General features: G+C 41.9%; 1 protein-coding gene across 1 annotated transcript; it reads right to left on the bottom strand.

The window, feature by feature from the left end:
• Window positions 1-576: 576 nt before the first annotated feature.
• enc3 (ectodermal-neural cortex 3) lies at window positions 577-20,859 on the bottom strand. The gene is made up of 4 exons (XM_034217786.1): window positions 20,618-20,859; window positions 17,479-18,513; window positions 16,368-17,147; window positions 577-2,716 (listed from the first exon to the last, which is right to left on the bottom strand). Exons 2-3 carry the CDS (start codon window positions 18,499-18,501, stop codon window positions 16,401-16,403), a joined length of 1,770 nt encoding a protein of 589 aa, XP_034073677.1. The 5' UTR covers window positions 18,502-18,513; window positions 20,618-20,859; the 3' UTR covers window positions 577-2,716; window positions 16,368-16,400.
• Between the last annotated feature and the right edge of the window lie 906 nt (window positions 20,860-21,765).

The following is a 21,765-nucleotide window of genomic DNA, read 5'->3' as shown; positions in this document are numbered from 1 at the left end:
TTTAGATTGAACACAAGTTACTCCTTGGGGACATTTCACAAATACTATGTAGTATAAATATTTGTAGAATAGAAATGAGCCCAAACCTATATCTTAAACAATAACGTGGTAAACCAATGTATGTAAAAATCCTTATATTACAATATATAATACATTGTTCTGAAATCAGCCATATGTTGCACATGCAGAGTATATGTTTATGCTAATATTTGATGCTATATACTTAGGTAAAGATATGAATGTGTTACCTTTACCTCTGTGGTATTCATTTCTAATTAAGTACAACATCTGAGTACTTCTTCTTGCTCTACACATACCAAATAACCAGGATGTGATATCTCTATGATAAGTAGAGGATAATAAAGACGGAGCGTGGACTGTTCATCCCTCTGGATCTTCTCACAGACAGCAGCAAGGAGACGGGTGTTTCCGGTAAATACCGAACCACTCCTTTAACCTGCGTTTGGAAACTATTCCAGGCACGTTGGGAACCTGTGATTACACGGCTGCTTAATGACACAGCCGCTGAATTCCACTCATTCCCTGGGAAAGAAATAGAGGCCAAACTGCGGAAAATATGTTTTCAACAAGATATTTATTGACGAGTTATGGGCTGTAGAACAGGAAGTAACAAATGGTGTATCAGTAATAGCTTAATATATCAGTGTATTTGATATTTACACACAGAAGAAAATGGAGATTGTTGAGAATTTGCTACAAAAATGCTTTGATTATTCACACTACCCAAGCTGGGTTAAGACAAAGATATAAAATTAAGACCGTTAAGAAACTTCTTTGTACAAAATGTGCAAATCAAAGGCTTCTACAAGTTCATTACAGAGCAAATATGTACAACTATACACACAGGAAATAATATCATAGCTAAAAAAGTATTCCCTATACTTTGGACACTACTTGTTACTTAAATCCAGAATGAAACGAAGGTTAGATATTCAGGTTTTGGCAACGTTTAAGCTTTAAATGTAAGAACAATGTAAGAGTTCAGTCCGTAATAAGTAAAGTGTTTATCGCAAAAAGTACATTCACACAAGAAGAGGACAGAAAACCTTCCTTTAACAAAAACAGGCACAACTATACACACCCTGAGACACACAGTAGCCAAAATCATAGTTAGAAATAACATCTTGAAACAGAAAAGCATCTTTTCCCCCCGCCTCATTCTCTCTTTAGCGAGCGTGTATTTTCAGTTCGAGGAGGAAAGATACAAATTTAGCTTTACCAAAATTGAGGGAAGCCCGAGTCCAACGGCTAAAAATACAGACAGGAGGTTTGTTTCTGTGCACGAAATCATACGCTTCCCCAAATCCTCTCTGCTTCCCCCATTACATCACATGTCACTTGTTAGACGCTTTTATCCAAAGCGACTTACATACATACTGTGGACAATCCCCACAGGAGCACTTTGTCTCACGACGACATGCTGACTGCAGTGGGGTTTGAACCTGTGCTCCCCTGACCCTAACACCAACGCACTAGACCACACGCCAAAGGTCTAATTCAGCGTTTCATTAAATTACACCTGAGGAAACGCTCAGAGAGAGAGACCACAACAAAGCTCCAGCTGACGTCTGTTTAGTCTGATGTCAAACAACATGTCAAAGTGACACAGAAGTCCTTCCAGAGTCTGGAGAAGTGGACATCTGACGGCAGGATGATGCACATGTGGATTTATGCAGATGAGCAGTAGCAGATTCATCTCAGGAGGCGTTAGAAAGTTAGAAGATTTGAAGCCCAGAGCTCACATTGAAGCATTTTCCCTGCATGGTACGATTCTATACAACTCACTTTTCGTTTGTTTTCCATTAGCAGAAGTTGCTGGTTGATGGTAGCTAATGTTTTTCTTTTTGCCACCATCTCCGGTAGGGTTGCAAAATGAATTGAAATGAATTAAAAAACCCATTTATGTTACGCCCCAGCTCGTTGGGGACCAAGTCAATCTGGTTTTGTGTTGCCTCTCTTTTCCCAATGAGCTGGCAGGTATCATTCAAAATCGCAGTAAGTGCAATATTTGGTAAATGCAAAATATTTCGGATATATAACTTAAGCGATAGTAGCGTCGGCAAAAAAATGCCAGCCTGCTCAGAAAAGGACGCTAGGTGCAGCGCTTTCTCTTGAGGCGGTCGTGGGAAACAGAATGCACTTTCTAGTTATTGGAAACACGTACACAAAGATGTTGTCGCTCATAAAAAAGCACTATGTGGAGACAGGTCTTTCATCATGATCATTTTAGCATTCAGCACGAATCTGACCTTTTTTAAGGCAAAGCTACCATTATTTACATTTTTATTTTATTTGCTTTAAGCAGACGTTTAGTCGTTGATTTGCACTTTAAGGATTCAGTGAGCGTCCATTTGAAGATGGTGGCATCACAACAATCAGCTGATTCCCCCAACACACTGAGATGTCATTGCAGTGGAAAATGAAGCAGAGAATGGAACCTGCTTCCAGAAGAACCACACATCCCTGCTCTCTCTGCTTCACATGTTATATTGAGACTGCGATGTCCCTGCCGTGCACATGGCAACGAGTCCAGCTCGGGCTACATGGGAAAGTTACACAAGGAGTCCGAGTAAACAGATCAGGTGGAGGGAGGCCGCAGACTTCTTGTCTCTGAAGATATTGTAAATCAGGCTGGATGGAGCCTCAGCGGGGATACACAAACTCTTCCTCACATGGCTGCATACCAGACACCGACCTGTGGGGGGGGGGGGGGAGAGAGAGGGAGAGAGAGAGATAGAGGCTGGTTAATGTCCATCCTGTGAACCCTGCACCACCATCACATGACTTTCTCAGGGAGCGCGCAGGAATGCTGAGACTTCGGTTCTCCGAGCTTCACGTCAGCTTATCACCATGCCATTTTATCAGGCTTACCCACATAGCGTTAATAATGCTTGGGGATGGGGCGTTATTTAACCAAAGCCCCCCCCCCCCCCGGCATGTGGGATTAAGCTGCTCAGGCCATTTATGTCGCGGGGTAATAAATATCTGGAGCGGACCCCCCGCTGCTCCAGAACCATCTGCTGTACGAGGATATAACTCGCACCGTAAGAGGCTTTGTTATAATTCAATTTACACATTCCAACATCTAAGTGCTTTATTGTCATATGCACAATAGATACAGTTTGGAAAGTCCCAGGCTCCTCAAAGGGTGTGCTAGAGAAACTCCTTTGAAACTTTGAGATTTTAGCCTTAGCAGACCATTTACATGCACACAAACCATAACACTAAAAATCATAATGGAGTCCCTTTAAAGTGAAGCAAAGTCATTTTGTGAACTGTCCCAACAGGTTTAAGCTATTTTATTATTAGCATTAAGTCATTTTAACCACATAAAAGAAAACAAATTGTGTTAGTATTTAGTGAACGCACCAATATGCTAATATATCATGGTATCTGATCAGAAATATAATATTTCATTTGTTCAAGTTGCCCAGCCCTTCTACAAACGTTCTTTAGAGATCTCTCATCTCCACCCTCAGATAATAAGGTATTTAATGTCCCTCCCCTGTTGTTATAAAGGAATGTTCCACTGGATGTTTAGGATGGTTTGGAGAGACATTAAACCTCTGATTTGCATATTCCTGATGATATCTCAGGCCTGCCAGTTCAGATGAAGGTTATCTGTGTGCTCTTTATCCCAGCTGACAGTTACAGGATCTGCGGAGGGCTTGTTTGGATAACTTAATGAGTTCTCATTTCCCCGGCTGACAAAGCCTCTGAAGCCCCGACTGATCCGTACGCTCTGCAACCCAGAACACATCGCCTGGAGCAGACTGGCTGCAGTTTAAATATTTAAACTGTCAAAAAGTATTACTCTGTAGATGCTAAGCCAACTCTAAGTATCTTGTAATGAACCTAAATGCTAAAATGGACTTAATAGACAACAAAAAACGCGAAAGACAACTGGGAAAAATCCACTTAAGGGCTCGGTACGTTTTTTTACCAATACCAAAAACAGAGCCTACATTTCAATACCTTACTTTAAAAATACAATATTTTAAAGTAATAGTTACATAAGATGGATATCATTGGCATATTTCTCAGTTAAAGCTTCAGCTAGCAGCCGGTTAGCTTAGCCTAGCTTAGCTCAAAGACTGGGAATGTAATGAAGAGAGTTAGTTTGTCTAAAGCAGGGGTGTCAAACTCAAGGCCCGGGGGCCAAATCCGGCCCGTGACTTCATTTTATGTGGCCCACAACAGCTCTGAAAGAATATAATATGTTTATTATACGGTTACAAGCACGTTGCCCATAAACTACATGTCCCACAATGCATCTAAAATTAGACTTTTTTTCCTCAGAATTTGACTTTTTCTCTCCAAAATTTCACTTATATTTTGTGACTTTTTTTCTTCAGTATTTGGCTTTTCTTTTAAAAACATTTTGTGACATCCTCACTGAAGAGACTTGCAATTATTTGCCCTAGACTTCTGCTTTCAGACGTAGTTAATTATGAAGTTATTACCCTATCCGATAACAACCCAATGCAGAGGCAATAACATTATTTTATATATATTAAATATCTATATAGTCTTAAAGTTACAACCGGCCCTTTGAGTGCAACCATAATGCTAATGTGGCCCGTGATGAAATTGAGTTTGACCCCCTGGTCTGAAGGCAACAAAACAAATCCTTTAAGCACCTTTCTGATCTAATCGACATATATCTGCTTCGTTTAACCCCATCAACAACTGAACTGCATAACCAGTGCATATTTGGGTCTGGTCTGTTTGATTTCTAAGCAAAGATGGGAAATACCATCTTACTATCCTCTTTAAACCCAACAGGCCAGCAGCAACGTTCCTATTAGTCATACTGAAAATGGAGAGGGGGGGAATACTTCACAAAGTGCTGACAATTAGGAGAAACTTACTTTTATCTCATGTTTACCATGCCAGGACATCTGAATGAAACACTGTGGTGGTCATGGTTTGAATCAATGAATTGAATGATAGAAATGTGGAAAATTGGGATCCAACAACAGATAGATAGATAGTCCAAACAGACCAAAGTCAACACCTGTCGAGTAAGAGGAACTCTGCGTTTAGCTGTTTCAGATTGATAGTAAGTGTAAATAGGACAAGCTGTGGTTTTTATTTCTTGTGTCTGTACTGGTCTACTCCTTGGCTCTGAACGGTAGCTTCCTGGTGCATTATCCTTACTGTGAGATTGCTTGGCAACCTGTGAGGAATCCCTTTAATTTAACACAAGAGGCAACACTTCTCACTGGTAAATGAACCAGAACTGGTGTCTAAAGTTGAACCTGGTGCTCACACAATAGCATAAACAAGATTACAAATCTAGCCTCACCAGGGTCTAAGCAGGAATCCTGAAGTCAAAGGTAATTCCTTTCAAGACCTTTTTTAAGACCCTTTCCATACATTTTAAGACCTCATCTCCACTTGGAGTTCTAACCGGTTACCTTGGCGACACACTTTACCTCACATTGACTATATACAGTATTGATTGTCCTTCCTCCTTATCTTCCAACCATTTGGACGCAGACTTGCATTTCCCCATAACGATGTTGTTTAACAACCGGCGTAAACGGACCTTCGCGCTATCAAGCAGTGAGCGTGCGATGTCCTGTTCAGATGACGTCAAACCCAACGGGATGCCATAAATAAACTACACAGAATCACACTACACACCTACGCCATGATTACATTCAGGCAGACTGTAGAATACAACCTCTTTGGACCATTTATATACTTATTGAAAACAAGCTACAAAATGTAACACCTTGGAAAATGCCGTTTCATACTTTTTAATAGCCTTCATTTTCGCTAAATTGATTCATCAACTTGTAATACTTTTTAAGACCCTGCGGACACCCTGTCAGGACTTGACAGTTTTATGATCCTCTGTGTTGCAGAAACGTTGCGTTTTGGTGCCAAAGAAAGTACTCCAGTTTGTGACTCAGCCCTGGAACCAACATGTGCTGCGAGACACTCTGCTCACCCTCTGATCAAAGTGAAGCCGCAGCAGCACTTATTTATTTCAAACTGCAACACATGTGTCTGCAAGCCTGATGGAAGTTTCCATTGCTTCTCTCTCTGTGTGTACATGTGCATTCGTCTCAGCATGCTCCTCTTCTGTTCTGCTGCTCTAATCTCTCTCAAGAGCACAAGATGAAGACTCTCTGAATCTTAAATACTAGGATCAAAAATATCCAGTTTTATATTTAGACCTCTGTCTACAGCAAGGAGAGGGTGCTTTACAAGTCACCAGCTTGATCCCGACTAAAGCCAAACATGTCAGATAGGTGCTTATTGGATTACAAATAATACTCAACAGTTGAAAAACACTGTTTCTTGGATTTAAATTCGTTAGGAAGGAAACTGTAAAAACAGTATATTCCTTAGTTTAATACAAAATGTCTTGAATTGTATATAATGTTGTGCATTATCTCATGAAACTTGTCCTAATTATAAATGATTACTGAATGATACTGAAAATTGGATAAAGCCAGGTTCAAAATTCCAAATTACAAGAAGATTTTATATTCTTTGCATTAGTCCATCAATCAGTTTAGGAAAGCAGCTTCTTAAGATATTTATTGGAACATTCTTCTACAGACGCAAATAGAAGTGAGAAAAATAATCACATGATGGATATTTCTTTTCTTTTTTCGTTCCACTAGTTTGAAAGGAGACTTGAATAGAAGCAAAATAGTCCAAAATGCTTGAAAAACAATAGTTTATTGTACCTCCTGGCCATAAAAGCCCAGAAAGGAATAAAAGGTTGCCTTGTACTCCGTAGAGATACACTCTGACCCACAAAGGTTATGTGTCTGTCATCATCCGAATATTCATGAAGAAGACCCTCCCCGTCCCCCCTTAGGACACACCCAGCCTCCTGCTGTCAGCACAGTGAGCTCCTCTCTCTCCTTATCACCTGTCCTCTCCTGTCCCCTCCTGTCCTCACCTGTCCTCTCCCCTCCTGTCCTCTCCTGTCCTCTCCTGTCCTCTTCTGTCCTCTCCTGTCCCCTCCTGTCCTCTCCCCTCCTGTCCTCTCCCCTCCTCTCCTCTCCCGTCCTCTCCTGTCCTCTCCCCTCCTCCCTCCAGTCCTCTCCTGTCAGGCTCGTTCACACTCAACGCTGAGCGGGGACATCCTGACATGCATCCAAACTTAGTTTCCAAACTCTCACTGCACCAAAACCTCACCGACCTTCACAAACCTGACTCCTCTGCCAACAAGGGAGTGAGACGTCTGCAGAACAACAGGAGGTTAATGACTGTAAACACACAGAGCCCTCCGATCCCCCCGTGTGTGTGTGCGTGTGTGTGAGTGTTAGGGCTGCTCAATTAATCGTATTTTAATCGCGATTACGATTATGGCTTGCAACGATTACGAAAACAACGTAATCGAAATAAAACGATTTAAAAAAAATTATTATTATTTTTTTTTAAAATAATAATTTTTTTTTTTTGGGTTTTTCAGTTTAATTCTACTTAAAGTTCAGGGTAATCAACTGTTAAAAACATACTGTTCACGTTTTTTTTCTCCAATAAATGGATGTTAATCGCATTTGATAATCGCAATTACAATTATTGACCCAAATAATCGAGATTATGATTTTTTGCCATAATCGAGCAGCCCTAGTGTGTGTGTGTGTGTGTGTGTGTGTGTGTGTGTGTGTGTGTGTGTGTGTGTGTGTGTGTGTGAAGCTGTGAGGGAGTCCTCTTGCACACCAACAGATGGGCTGCTGATATGAAGATGATTGGATGAGGCACTCTGAGGTTTAACAGCCCTCCCTCTGTCTGCTCTCATCACTTCTCCTTCTCCTACACATGGGACATGGAGGTTGACAATAAGGACTACATCTAAATATTGACTATGATTTAAAAAGGACCTCACCAAGTCGCAGTTATTAAACAACACCTGTATTATTGGGGTGAGGGGGAGAAATGGGTCCATACAAGAATCGATTCCTAACTTACAAAAGTCGATATCTAAAAAGGGTTTGTTTTCTACGGAAGAGGCCAAATGTAGAGCATTATTATTTGTTGAATATGACACAAGATACACCTTGCTATTTCGTAAGCTAATAATTAGGCAGCGAGCCAAAGCTGACCATTTCCTATTTATGCAACAATCAACATTTGTATTATTTGCATAACTTTAACTTTAGATACATAATAAAAATGTCTCGGTATAGCATGAATTGTTGTTACTCTTCGCCTTGGTTTTACCTTTGTGTGTTTACATTATTGCAATTAGTCGATATAACTTCTCAAATAACCTCTAACATCTAACGAGCCATCATTCCCCACACAACCTCTGTAACCTGGAGTAGATCCTGAAATGTGCATCCAACTACCTAATTATCCGTAAGCATTTCCTTCATGTACATTTAGTCTTTTAGGTTGAATGATCTTTCGACCCAATCTGCATCTTCAAGAGGCCCAATTACCCACGATGCACCACACCAAAGCCGAGTCCTCTGTCTTTATGTGTCCCGACTCCCTAGTGTCCAACGAGGCCTGTGCCGTGTTTACTAATGACCACAAAGAGTAGCAGAGTATTGACTAACGCATGAATCACAGCCACTTCATTTACATGAGTTTTCTTTGTGTCCAGGAACTGAAGAGGAAGGACTCGAACACACGAGGATCCTCACACAAGGTCTTTAACGTCTTGAAGTGTCCTTAAAATGAAGAGCGTCTCTGGGACTGAAATCACGCCGCTTCAGGACAACTTGAGACGTGGAAATATTACGTAATTGTGATTAATTACCAGGCAGACACACAGTCATCCCAGCTGGCTCTCTGCTGAGAGTCCCTGTAACTGTACGACAGCTCGCCGCTTTTTTAAATACCGTAATCGAATCAGTCTGGGTGATTATGCGTCCGTTTTAAGCGTCTTCTTCCCTTTTCCTTTCTGTAACTCGCAGCGTGGAGGAAAGACCAATAAAACATCCATTACGTTTATGCAAATTTAAGCAGCCGTGCCGAGGGCTGTAATGTGGCAGATTGATTACTCAGGGGACTGAAGACGAAGTGTGTGTGCACGTGCTGACCGACCGTGTGTGTGTGTGTGTGAGGAGGAGGTGGTTGTTGTACACAGATGCCACAATAAAAGCCTCATTCAGCGTGTGTTCCTGGTGGCCCTCACAGCGAGGCATTAATAAAACATTAGTATTGAGTGAGGGGGGCCCCTGCTCTCCTCCTCCCTGATCCCAGTGTGACCTTTTCCATTTTACAGCAGCTGTGTGTGGAGGGTGGGGGGGGGGGATAGGACCCCTCTCTGGCCCCTGACCTCTCCAGGTGTACCCCATCACAAACAGAGCCATGCCCACCTCATAAGAGCTGCAGTTAAAAGAGAATAATGCTCCCGTCTGTGATTTATAGGGAGGTGATGAGGAGGGATGGAGGGGTGAGATAACAAAGTGTAGAAACAGTCCTCTCAGGGGTCAGTATAGTTCAGTGGTTAAGAGGAGAATATTGTCCTGACATTTGGAGCAGGAAATCTAGTTACTTCCTGTCTGGCTGTAGTCTGGTACTACTGAGTAGATTACACCATGACACTCTGCTTACCGTCTCCATAACACACACTGAACAAACCGTGATGCAATTAAAGCCTATTTTGTATTCAGGTCTGCAGAACTATATATTTATAAACCCAATTTTGGCCTCCGATATTACATGAGTATGGTGGATTGAGAAATTCAGGGTTCCTACACCTTTTCTAGAGTCAATCCTAAACACTTTTTAAGCATTTTAAATGGGGATTCTTCATGATTATCCAGCACCATATAGCTGCGGTAACTTACAGCACATACAGTGAAGAGGGGTGACGTCACGCTTTGCCGAACTGCATTGTGGTCGCGTAGCAATGTTCAACTTTTGAAGCTTCGGCGGAAGCGTCAGCCAATCGAATCATATGCCAGTACAAGCTCTAGCCAATCAAACCGCATGCTTGTGTGTCCGGGGCGGGAGATTCATGTGATTGGTTGTTGGTCGAGTTTCAGACACGCCCACCGGCAAGCTTCAACGCACGCCGCCGTGTGGACGCTGGCGTAAGGGTGACATTTCATCGTCAAAATCCAAGCAACTTCGTAAACGCCACATTCAACTGTAATTGTTTTTAAACATTTCAAAAACAAATTGTGATCATTGACATTGAATGTCTGCTCTGCTAACAGAATTAGCAGGAATGTAGCCCATTTTGAAAGAGAAAGCAAGTCAAGTTGAAGATGGATTAACAGTTTTCTGTACAATATTACATTTCATTTTTGGAGATGCAAATATTGTATCTTTAGCAGGACTGTAGCACAACATGGAAGTAAATGCAGTGCTCTCTGTATGTAAATGTGAATGCGCGGTCAATATATTCTGTCCTTAAAATCCAGGAATTGGCCTCAGATTTTTACTTGTAGATTCGGTACAGGCAATAGTCAAAATATAACAATAAAACTGATTTATCATCTTTGTTTTTTTAACCTAAAAAGTTATTTTCCACTCCGGCCACGACCATAACAAATACCGACCATAATGCTTTAACATTTACAAATAGTTTTCCATCAACAGAGGCTTCTGGTTTGGCGCTGGAGTCTGTGGTTCTAAACATCTGGTGAAAATACACAGGGCCACAAAGTGCAGTAGTTGGTGACAAAGAGGCTGGTAATCCCGTAGAGACCCCGCAAACTGAAGGGCCCCCGACCACAGGAGACACTAACAAATCTTTCCTAATGGGAACGCAGGCCACACCTTCATTCTTCCCAAATTAGAAAGGATAGGCAATGCTCGAAATGTGTGTGTGTGTGTGAGAAAGTAGTACGAGTGGAAAATGAGTGGTTTCACAGCTGCGTAAAAACTCACAATACTACCAGTGAATGCTTGAACAGCTGACCGCTGGTTTTCTGGAACATTGTAAACGTGAAAGGAACATGCATACACACACTTGAGCACACACACACACACACACTTATCTTTCTCTCTGACCCCAGCTGAAAGTTGACAACCTCGGGAGGAAAGTATTTTTAGTCGGCGTTAGTGTCGGCTGCCAAACGGTGCAAAATATAGCTCCTGGTCTTACTCGCTCTCAACTTCCCTCTCTCCATATGTGTGTGTGTGTGTGTGTCCTGCTGTGTGTCACTACACTCCTGTCATGTCTCCTCTCCAGCCCTGTGTGTCCGGTTTGAGAGTCTCCCAGCGTCAGGGTTCATAACAAGCTGGAAATCTGAGCTTTTTCTCCGCGCCTGCTGTAATTAAACAGAGAGGCAGCCGGCAGCGGGATGCTAACTCCAAGAGTTCTTAAGGATGGGGCGCCTTGATCTTTCATAGCCAGCCTGTCTGTCTCCAATCCTGGCCAAAACAAAAAGACTAGTGGTCCATGGCAGCAGCCTCAAAATGCTAAGCTGTATCACATCCAGCTGTTTTCTGCAGACACACATCAGCTCTCTGCCTCTCACTTGCTTCGGCTCGAAGATCTGCATGTTCAGACTTTTTGTTTCCCGGACAGAGAAAGAAGTTGTTTTGCACGACAGACGAGAATGAGTTATTGAAACTGCAGTCACATGAGATATCTGCAACACTATGCACGCTGTTTACTTCAGAAATCTTCTTCAGGGACTATGATGGAATTTCTTTCTTGGCAAAGCTAGAAAGACTTTTTGTACCAGTCATATATCGTGTATTATATATTAGTACACGTATATTATATATGAGTTGCATTCACTCTGATCTCTGGCCAAAGTTGTTGAAACAAAGATGTGGCTAGTGTTTGATGATAAAGTGAAAGTAAATATGAAACTGGAGCCTGAAGCTGGTTAATCTAGCTTAGCGTAGATTAGCATAACATGAAGACTTAAACATTTTGTTTCCTTCGAACAGAGCCAGGCTAGCTGTTTCCAGTCTTTGTGCTAAGCTAACTAGCTGTAGCCTAGCTGTATTAAAGTGGTATTAAACTATTTAGCCAACTCTCAGCAACAAAAACAACAAAGAAATGTAAACGTCTCATAGTTGAGGTAATGCTTTAAGAGCGGGCGTGTGTTATACTTGATGACAGCTTGAAGCTTTATTGCAATAGGCTGCATTACACCATTGCATTTATATAACAAAATAATAATTAGGACCGACACGGCTCAGCGAATGAAGTCAGCGTAGTAAAACCTCCAATAAATGATGAAACCACTAAACCAACAGTAAAAAGAGGCTCCAAAGTCTGGGATTTTTAAAAACAAGGCCCACTGCAGCAATGAACTGTTTTCATTACGTTTTAAAATATGATCAGGACAGGCCTCATGTCTCGAAACTGAAAACTAGCTATTCCATCATCGAGCATATTCAAAACCCAGTCAAAACATCACTGTACATCCTCTCCTTGTTTCATCTACTACCCCCTCAATCCTCTCCTTGTTTCATCTACTACCCCCTCAATCCTCTCCTTGTTTCATCTACCCCCTCAATCCTCTCCTTGTTTCATCTACTACCCCCTCAATCCTCTCCTTGTTTCATCTACTACCCCCTCAATCCTCTCCTTGTTTCATCTACTACTCCCTCAATCCTCTCCTTGTTTCATCTACTACTCCCTCAGTCCTCAACTTGTGTCATCTACCATCCCCTCAATCCTCTCCTTGTTTCATCTACTATCACCTCAATCCTCTCCTTGTTTCATCTACTACTCCCTCAATCATCTCCTTGTTTCATCTACTACTCCCTCAATCTTCTCCTTGTTTCATCTACTATCCCCTCAATCCTCTCCTTGTTTCATCTACTACTCCCTCAGTCCTCAACTTGTGTCATCTACCATCCCCTCAATCCTCACCTTGTTTCATCTACTACCCCCTCAATCCTCTCCTTGTTTCATCTACTACTCCCTCAATCCTCTCCTTGTTTCATCTACTACTCCCTCAGTCCTCAACTTGTGTCATCTACCATCCCCTCAATCCTCTCCTTGTTTCATCTACTACTCCCTCAATCCTCTCCTTGTTTCATCTACTACTCCCTCAATCCTCTCCTTGTTTCATCTACTACTCCCTCAGTCCTCAACTTGTGTCATCTACTACCCCCTCAATCCTCTCCTTGTTTCATCTACTATTCCCTCAATCCTCTCCTTGTTTCATCTACTACTCCCTCAATCCTCTCCTTGTTTCATCTACTACTCCCTCAATCATCTCCTTGTTTCATCTACTACTCCCTCAATCTTCTCCTTGTTTCATCTACTATCCCCTCAATCCTCAACTTGTGTCATCTACCATCCCCTCAATCCTCTCCTTGTTTCATCTACTATCACCTCAATCCTCTCCTTGTTTCATCTACTACTCCCTCAATCATCTCCTTGTTTCATCTACTACTCCCTCAATCCTCTCCTTGTTTCATCTACTATCCCCTCAATCCTCTCCTTGTTTCATCTACTACTCCCTCAGTCCTCAACTTGTGTCATCTACCATCCCCTCAATCCTCACCTTGTTTCATCTACTACCCCCTCAATCCTCTCCTTGTTTCATCTACTATCCCCTCAGTCCTCACCTTGTGTCATCCACCACCCCCTCAATCCTCTCCTTGTGTCATCTACTAACCCCTCAATCCTCTCCTTGTTTCATCCACCACCCCCTCAATCCTCTCCTTGTGTCATCTACCATCCCCTCAATCCTCTCCTTGTTTAATCTACTATCCCCTCAGTCCTCACCTTGTGTCATCCACCACCCCCTCAATCCTCACCTTGTTTCATCTACTATCCCCTCAATCCTCTCCTTGTTTCATCTACTACTCCCTCAGTCCTCAACTTGTGTCATCTACCATCCCCTCAATCCTCACCTTGTTTCATCTACTACCCCCTCAATCCTCTCCTTGTTTCATCCACCACCCCCTCAATCCTCTCCTTGTGTCATCTACTATCCCCTCAATCCTCTCCTTGTTTCATCTACTACCCCCTCAATCCTCTCCTTGTGCAAAAAAACCCTGAAAACACCTCAGGAAAGATGTATCATCTCTCATCACACATGAATCTGTGAAAACGGCCAGCTGTCATTGCTTCAGGCCGAGCAATTATTCACCTATATGTTACATCTAACTCTTATCATATTTTCATACCCTTGAGATGTGTCCTTCCTTTTGAATCCCAACAACCTGCCCTGCTTATAAGAAACTTTTCAGACTTTACTTTGAGCAGAACAGATTGTGACTGTCAGCACATATGGTACTTTGTTTTTGTCCTTCAAAGCACTTTGAGAAAGGTGTTGTGTGGGTAATGCATTATTTATTACTTGTATTAAATCAGTTGACTTTTGTGGGGGGGGGGGGGGGGGGTTAATCATGTTGAAGTAAGTAGTGTATCAGCATATACTTATTATAAGAAGGACGGTTTTGTAGCTACGGTTTTGCATTTGGACCAGTGCCATCTTGGTTTTTGGAACCAGAAAGAAAGACTTGGCAAATTGACACAAAAAATAAATAATACTTTCATTAACTAAAAAAAATACACCTCAAAAGGGTTGAAGTTAAGAAACATGGGGCTCATCCTGACTGGACCACACTGCAGTAGCTACCTGTCAATCATTACATTGCTCAGACCTAAACCTACCATTGCTTTTTTGTAAATGTTACACTTAAAGGGACTATAATGTACAAAACTAACATCCTACTGTATTGAAGAAGACTTGAAACATGTGATTTAGACCAGAAAATAATCAGAAAAAAGGTTTCTCAAGTAAGATATACAGTTACTTTATTCATAGTTTCTATACAATCAGACTTCTCTTCCCCTACTACTACTTTAAAGCAGTTTCACTTAACTTTTAAAACTCCAAAGTAGCCGATTGTGTCTAAGACAAACAAAGGCTAATAATAGGATCATTTTCTCAGACCTCTACACAATCTGATTTATTTTCCCTACTTGAAAATACAAAGAATTAAAGTTGTGGGCATTGGCTTCACTTTTCAGACCCCAAGGTTATAAGCTGATAAAAGTGTTTCTTTCTACTCTTATCTAAAGCTAACCCTAAGCCTACTTTGACTCCAAACCCTCCATATGTTAAACACACTGTGTCACAACACCTTTTACAACTTACGACTGTTTTGAGGTTCTGACTCGTCTAAAAAAGGCATTCAGTTGACACCTGGGCTCCGGCCTTGCCTCTTTAACCCCGACCCGGCCCACTTTAAGCCCAGATCTGACCCCTGAATCTCCACCTTGCTCCCCTCAGTGACAGAGCTCTGTGTTGTAGGTCTCGCTCTGTAATTACCAGCACCGCTGACATTCCTCCTGCTCTCTAAAGCAGCACTGCACCGTGTTTATCCAACACCCGGCAGACGCAGCAGCAGCGAGGTAATGTGTAACTGTAACCACGAGCAACGCTGAAAACAGTCAGGGGTTTTAAACCGGCCTCGTCCGGTTCAAACCGACTCCTCTAGTGAAGTAACCATGGTGTGAAAGTTATCTGAAGATAGTAGTTACCATAAAAGGAGTTCCTATTGCATCCGACTGTACAAATTAGAGCTGAATGATATGAAGAATATTTTTGACCAAATACCTTGATATTGATATTGAAGGTTAGCCATTGAACCGTTGGCAAAATGCTTAAACCATGAAAATGTTGATGGATAATAGTAATGAATATATCAGGTCTAAGTGGGTTAAGGCAATTAATAGAACAGCTACAAGTATAGTACATTCAGAAAATTGCATCAATACTCTGTAATGCAGCCTTTACAACCAGGAAGAACCACCACTTTTATTATACAGGTAATTTATACCTGACTGCAAAATCCTTAGAACCGTTACAAGGTGTGTTTTTTGCATTTTGTAAATTGTGTAACTTGCTGCTGTTAAATACCATCAAACTATGTGCAATATGTGCATTATATACATATGTCATTAATAACTGTGTAATATATACCTGGCTGCTAAATCCTAAGAACTGTTACAGGATTTGTATTTTGAAAAGTATTTTCTTTTTTTTCATTATATCATAACTTAGTACTTTTTTTGAACATATGTAACATTAAGCTGTCTGTGGCTCTTTCCTGCTGTAACGATGCAAAGTTCCCCCCTGTGGGACTAATAAAGGTATTCTGATTCAGATTTTATTATAATAAATACTCTATATACACTTTTGCTTTTCCCTACCCTATTTATATTTTTATTTTATACTAATTCATTACACCGCACTTTACTGCTTCTATTGCTGTTCTGGTTAGATGCTAAATGTATTTTGTTGTCCCAGTTCAATGACAATAAAGTTGAATCTCAACTCATCTAATTATGATATCCAAAATCTAACATGGTATGTAGTCTCAAATCATGATGTTGATAAAAAAAAAATGACATTTTTCCCACACTAATATCAAAAGCACATATAATTGACATTTTGTGTCAGTTTAAGGAAGAAACAACTACTCACCAAGTCTGTAGAAACTTCAGAGTCAGTTTGTCTCTATGCTGGAAGGTACTTCCACGTGCTGACGAAGGCGGTGGGAATGAGGGAGTAGGGCACGCTGGTCACACTGTCCCAAGAGTCTGAAGAGGGGTCGTAACAGTCTAGAGTTTTACACCTCTGAGCCCCAAAGTACCCCCCGACCACATATAGTCTGTTTCCTGACGCCACCGCATGGCAGCTGATCCGTTTGGCCGTGACGTCTCCGAACTTCGTCCACTGGAACGTCTCGCTGTTGAACCGGTAAGCAGAACTGGCGGAGAACTCAGTGTCGCCTCCGATCACCACCACGTGATTTCCCACCACGGCTGCAGCAGTGTAGCGCCACAATTGTGGGCAGGAAGCGGGCACGGTCCATCGGTTCTCGCAGGGGTCGAAGCACTGGACCTTGGGGTATTTGTCCCTGTTCACACTGGTTCCCCCAAAAGCAAAGAGTTTGTTTTTGGCACCAACGACGGCAGCGTTGCTCACCCCTTCTCGGAGCGGAGCCACCAGCGTCCATTTGTTGGTTTGAGGGTCGTACTGCTCCACCTGCTTCAGAGACACAGATGGAGATGCGGGGAAAGATCCTGCGAGAGAAGTGTGTCCTCCGACGACGTACAGCATGTGGTCGAGCTCCGCCGACCCGTGTCCGAATCTGGCTACAAGCATCGGGGAGGCTTTGGACCACTCGTCGTGTAACGTGTCGTAGACCCAGACGTCTTTGGAGGCCCCGTTCTCAGAGCCACGTCCTCCAGTAACATAAACCTGAGACAAAGAGAGAGGAAATAAGATGTATTCTAGTCATTCAAACTGGCAAATATTCATTCAAATTTGCAATTATGTTCATTTTTATTTTATTTTAAGCTCAAACAATATCCTAAATTGGGATCAGTCAAACACAATTAATCAAATCTTACACTACATTCTTTCATTAAATTGGTCATTTGTCAAGTCTGTATACAAAACAGGCTATTATTTCATATAGAACCGATATGAAATGACCTATCACAGGAAACATTTCAGACATATTCAGAGCCACATTCTATAAAAAATGATATTCAAATGCACACAATTGAAGTATAGATCATATATTTACCTTGCATCCAATAGCACAGGCGCTACATTCCTTCCTGGGGCTGGGGATGTCTGTTTTGGGCGTGATCTCCTTCGTCTTGTTGTCGATCATGTAGACTTTATCACACATGAACGTCTGTCCTCCCAGCAGCAGCAGGGCCTGGCTCACCTTCCTCGGCCGGGCGCAGAACCCCGTCACAATACCATCGTTCTGCAGGATCCTCATTTTGCACCGTACAGCATCTTCCACGATCTCCCGACCCACTTTATGGCACATCACCAGCTCCTCCGAGGCCACGTTCTTCAGCAGATACGTCTCGGGGAGCAAAGCCAAGCGGACGCATCGCAGCAGTTCGGGAAGTTCACTGTGCCGGTGCTCCATGTCCGCTTTGACCCAGTCGATTACAGCCTCGTACACCAGGCACTCATCCTCCACCTCCAGCTCCTCGCTCAAGATCAGCTCCTGGACTTTGTCTCTGGGCAGGCTGAGAAAGTCCTCTGTTTTGAAAAGTGTAGCAAAGTTCGCCAGGCACATCCTCCACGACAGCTCGTAAAGTCTCATGCATTGGTGCGCGTCCGACAGCAGCATCATCCCAAAACAGTTCGACTGATCCAGGTTCTTCTCCAGAAACTCAGACGCTGCGTCCCGGATGTCGTGAAACTGAAGCATGTCGCCGGCCTCCAGGAGCGACTCGGCGTTTTCCTCGTTGATGAGGATCCGAGCGGAGTAGGCGTAGTCGAGCAGGAGCTCCAGCACCTCTGGGTGGAGGGAGTCGTGGAAGTCGACCTCGGCGTCGCGACTTTCTCTGAGCCCGCCGCTGAACATCGCCTCGAAGTATCGGCTGCAGGAGGCGAGGACGGCCCGGTGGCAGGGGAAGGATTTGTTCCCCGCTTTCAGGATAACATCTGTGAAGACTTTTCGTTTGCGCAGCAGGTTGAGCTGAGTCAACAGGCTGTCGGCGTGGGATGTTTTGTGGAAGAGGTGGATATTCATGGAGCCGGAACTAGAGCGAGACTTCCTGTTTTCATGATTACTGACAGACATCTTGACTTGGACCTAGAGGAGGAACAGAGGGTGACAACTTATATAAGAACATGTTTTAAAAAACAGCCGCACCTTTGTATTTGTTTGAACCGACCGTTTATGACAAATGGACAGGAGGAAGAGATCTTATCAGGTCCTTTTGATGTGAACGCCGCTATAAACACTCCTCCCTTCTTATGATTATACACAGCTGATGAATGGGTTGTTCAGGAATAAAAGCGCTCATATCAGTAGGCTTAGGTAACAACGGATATAAACTTCAGCCTTCAGACATGAAGGAGATCAGATAAGGAGCACTCCCACACACAACCTGCATGTGTACACTTCCAAATCAACTACAAGGCTAACTTCAGAAACCTGCATGTGTCCACTTCTAAATCTGAATTCTCAACTGGCTTTTTAATTAATTCTACTTTCCTTCTGTGGTGTGAAGTGCCAGGCAAAGTAACAACACCTTGGGTGTGTTGCCCTACATCACATCGTTCCACCCCTATAAACATTTCATGGCAGTGAGTCACGTCGTGGCGCAGAGAGTCGATCGCTCCCTGCAGCCTGAGCTGTTCCTCGGCTGGCTCGAATACAAGAAGGTGTCAAAGCGTTCAGGCTCATATACGATGTGACACCTCCAGTCCAGCTCCTTCGGGATGGAATTATGTAACCACAGTGCAACAGATGAAAAAGACCAATCAATCTTTTGATCTCAAGCGCAGTGGTTAGACAGGCCTGCAGCCGTTCTTCATTAAGTGGGAGGATGGTGATGCCGAATTTAATATGTATTTAACGTTAAGGCTGAAATTACAGCTAGACGATATAGAGAAAATTACATTTCATAACATTTCTAAACACCTTGATAACTATATTATGGCAATATTGTGGGGTTAACTTGAAGTTCTTTCACACAATATGTATACAATGTCATCTTTGATATCAAGTCATCTGTATTATCAAAATTGCTACTACAATTATTTTTAAATGTTGTTGTACCTGTGACAGTGACAATAAAGGAATTAAATTCAATGATAGTCAATATAGTTGGCTTTAGGGCTGAAACGAGGGCTAAGTGATATTGAGAAAATCAAATATCATCAATATTGCTTTCGATATTGTAAGGTACTTTTTGACAGAAAAAAGCAGATTATATCCATTTGATAAATGTTTGCATGAAAATCTACTTTGCGATTGATGGCCATTATGATTGCATCGCTAGTTATCTTCATGCTAAATATAAATAGGATTGTACACCAATATAACCATGTAACCAGTGTATAATGCACAGTATGGGCTAATAATGACTGTCCACAACTTGAAGCCGACCAAATAAATATCTTCCGCTTTAAAGCCTCCATTGTTTCCCACCAGATAAATTTAAGTCGGCTATTCAATCCCACTGAAAGGGAGACTGAGGACTTCCGTGGAGGGACTCAGCGTGAAATCCAATCGTATGTGTGCAGTAAATGTGAGACTGCGGTCCGCATGCTCTCCTCCAGTCAGCCTGCTAACATCACAGGAGCCGCTTCACCACCGAGACTCACACAGGCTCACATTTCGGAAGTTTGATAAATGTAGAACAAGCAGAGGAGGGAAGTAACCAAGTACATTTACTCAACTGAAGTACAAGTTTAATAGTATTTAAAGGTTATGCTGCCTTGTACTTCTACTCCACCACAATTCAGAGTTAAATGGTGTACCTGTACTCCACTACATTTAGTAACTTTACAGATCTGGATGAATTATGTGAAATATAACCAAGTGTTAAATCAGACTTCCACCTGGAGTAAATCCACAAGCTACCCTGCAGTATACAAAGCCATTCAAACTAGCTGCACCTTTACCAGCTTTGAGAACACTTTAATGATCAATCATTATAAAACATATCATATTATTATTCTGAAATGGACCAATCTGCAGAATGATTACTTTTGATACTTTAAGTATATTTTGATGCCAATATTTTTGTATTTTTACTTAAGTAACATCTTGATTGCAGGACTTTTACTGTAACAAAGTATTTCTACAATCTGGAATACTTATCTACTACTAATTCAAGTACAATATCTAAGCACTTCCACCTCTGGAAATAAGCAGGAACCGATACTTATTTTTAAATCTCTCTTACCTTGATAGGCGCACTGAGCACGGTTGATCCGGGTATGTTGACTTGTTCCGTTGTTGAGTTGTTTGAAGTTAATTTAGACACATTCCGGGTTTAAAACTGCATAATTTCCTGAAGTGTCGGGGAATGGTTGATCCATGTGTCTGCGGTGCGAGTTTCGGGATTAAATATGCATTAAAAAAGAAGAAAACACTGTTTAAAGTTGAGGTTTTGTTGTCGGGAAGCCACGCAGCCTGCAGGAGAGCAAAGAGCGAACAGAGAGAAAGAGCCGAGCAGCCGTGGTGTCCTCAGAGGCTCCTCCCCCTCTCCCACTGGCCCCGCCCATTTTCCCTCACCGTCCAATGGGATATCATTCTTAAGCCCTTTATTCTCTGTCCAACTTCAGGGTCAATGCACTGCATCATTGGAGAATAGCATTGCACTGAACAATGAAGAACACCAGTCTCTGTGTGCTTCACCTGCCTGATGTTTAAAACTTTCACTTAGAGGAAAGTTTGCCTCGAGTATTAAAGGAAAGGAACGTTTATTTTTGTAAATGTTTTATCAGAATCAGAATCAGAAACAGGTTTATGACCTGTTAGGTTGACACATAGGCTACGAGGAATTTGATTTGGTGCTGTGGTGCATACATAAAAGTGAAACAAAAATGTAAAACTCAGATAGAAAACTATTTTATTTTCTAAAAGTAATGCAAGGTGATAAAAAAGACAGGATTATAAAATAATAAAATACCAGCATATAGTGCAATGAGAGATATCAATGAATACAACCAGATTTGATTCTGAATATTTGTGTTATCTTGAGAGGAAATTAGGTTTGGTGACACTTGCTCTTTATTAGAATAAAAAAGTGATTGAAAATATTTAATAAATGTATATATTTCATTATTATTGTTATTATTATTATGAAATATTAAGCAGCAGTTGCAAAAAGTAATATTAACATTTGTGCCTAATATTTTTGTATCCTTATTTTTATATTGAAATGTGGAGCATTGTTTTTGCCAGAAATCCAGAAAAATGTGTATGAATTATTTTAAAATAACTGCTTTTTAAAAATGTATTGTATAGTTGAGTAATGCTGTCTGTAATGAAATGTTATTGCGAGACATGAAGGTCTAAATACCACCTCCATGTGGCAGAGATGGAGCA

This window comes from Gymnodraco acuticeps, unplaced genomic scaffold, assembly GCF_902827175.1.
Source record: "Gymnodraco acuticeps unplaced genomic scaffold, fGymAcu1.1, whole genome shotgun sequence".
NCBI classification, from domain to species: Eukaryota; Metazoa; Chordata; class Actinopteri; order Perciformes; family Bathydraconidae; genus Gymnodraco; species Gymnodraco acuticeps.
This window is presented reverse-complemented; position numbering and strand designations above follow the sequence as displayed.

What these genes read in the sequence shown, in the direction of transcription:
- enc3 (XM_034217786.1), bottom strand. Translation starts at nt 18,501, where the DNA reads ATGTCTGTCAGTAATCATGAAAACAGGAAGTCTCGCTCTAGTTCCGGC. An exon ending in CCTGTGCTATTGGATGCAAG is followed by an intron (nt 17,148 to 17,478) that starts GTAAATATATGA and finishes TCTTTGTCTCAG; the next exon opens with GTTTATGTTACTGGAGGACG.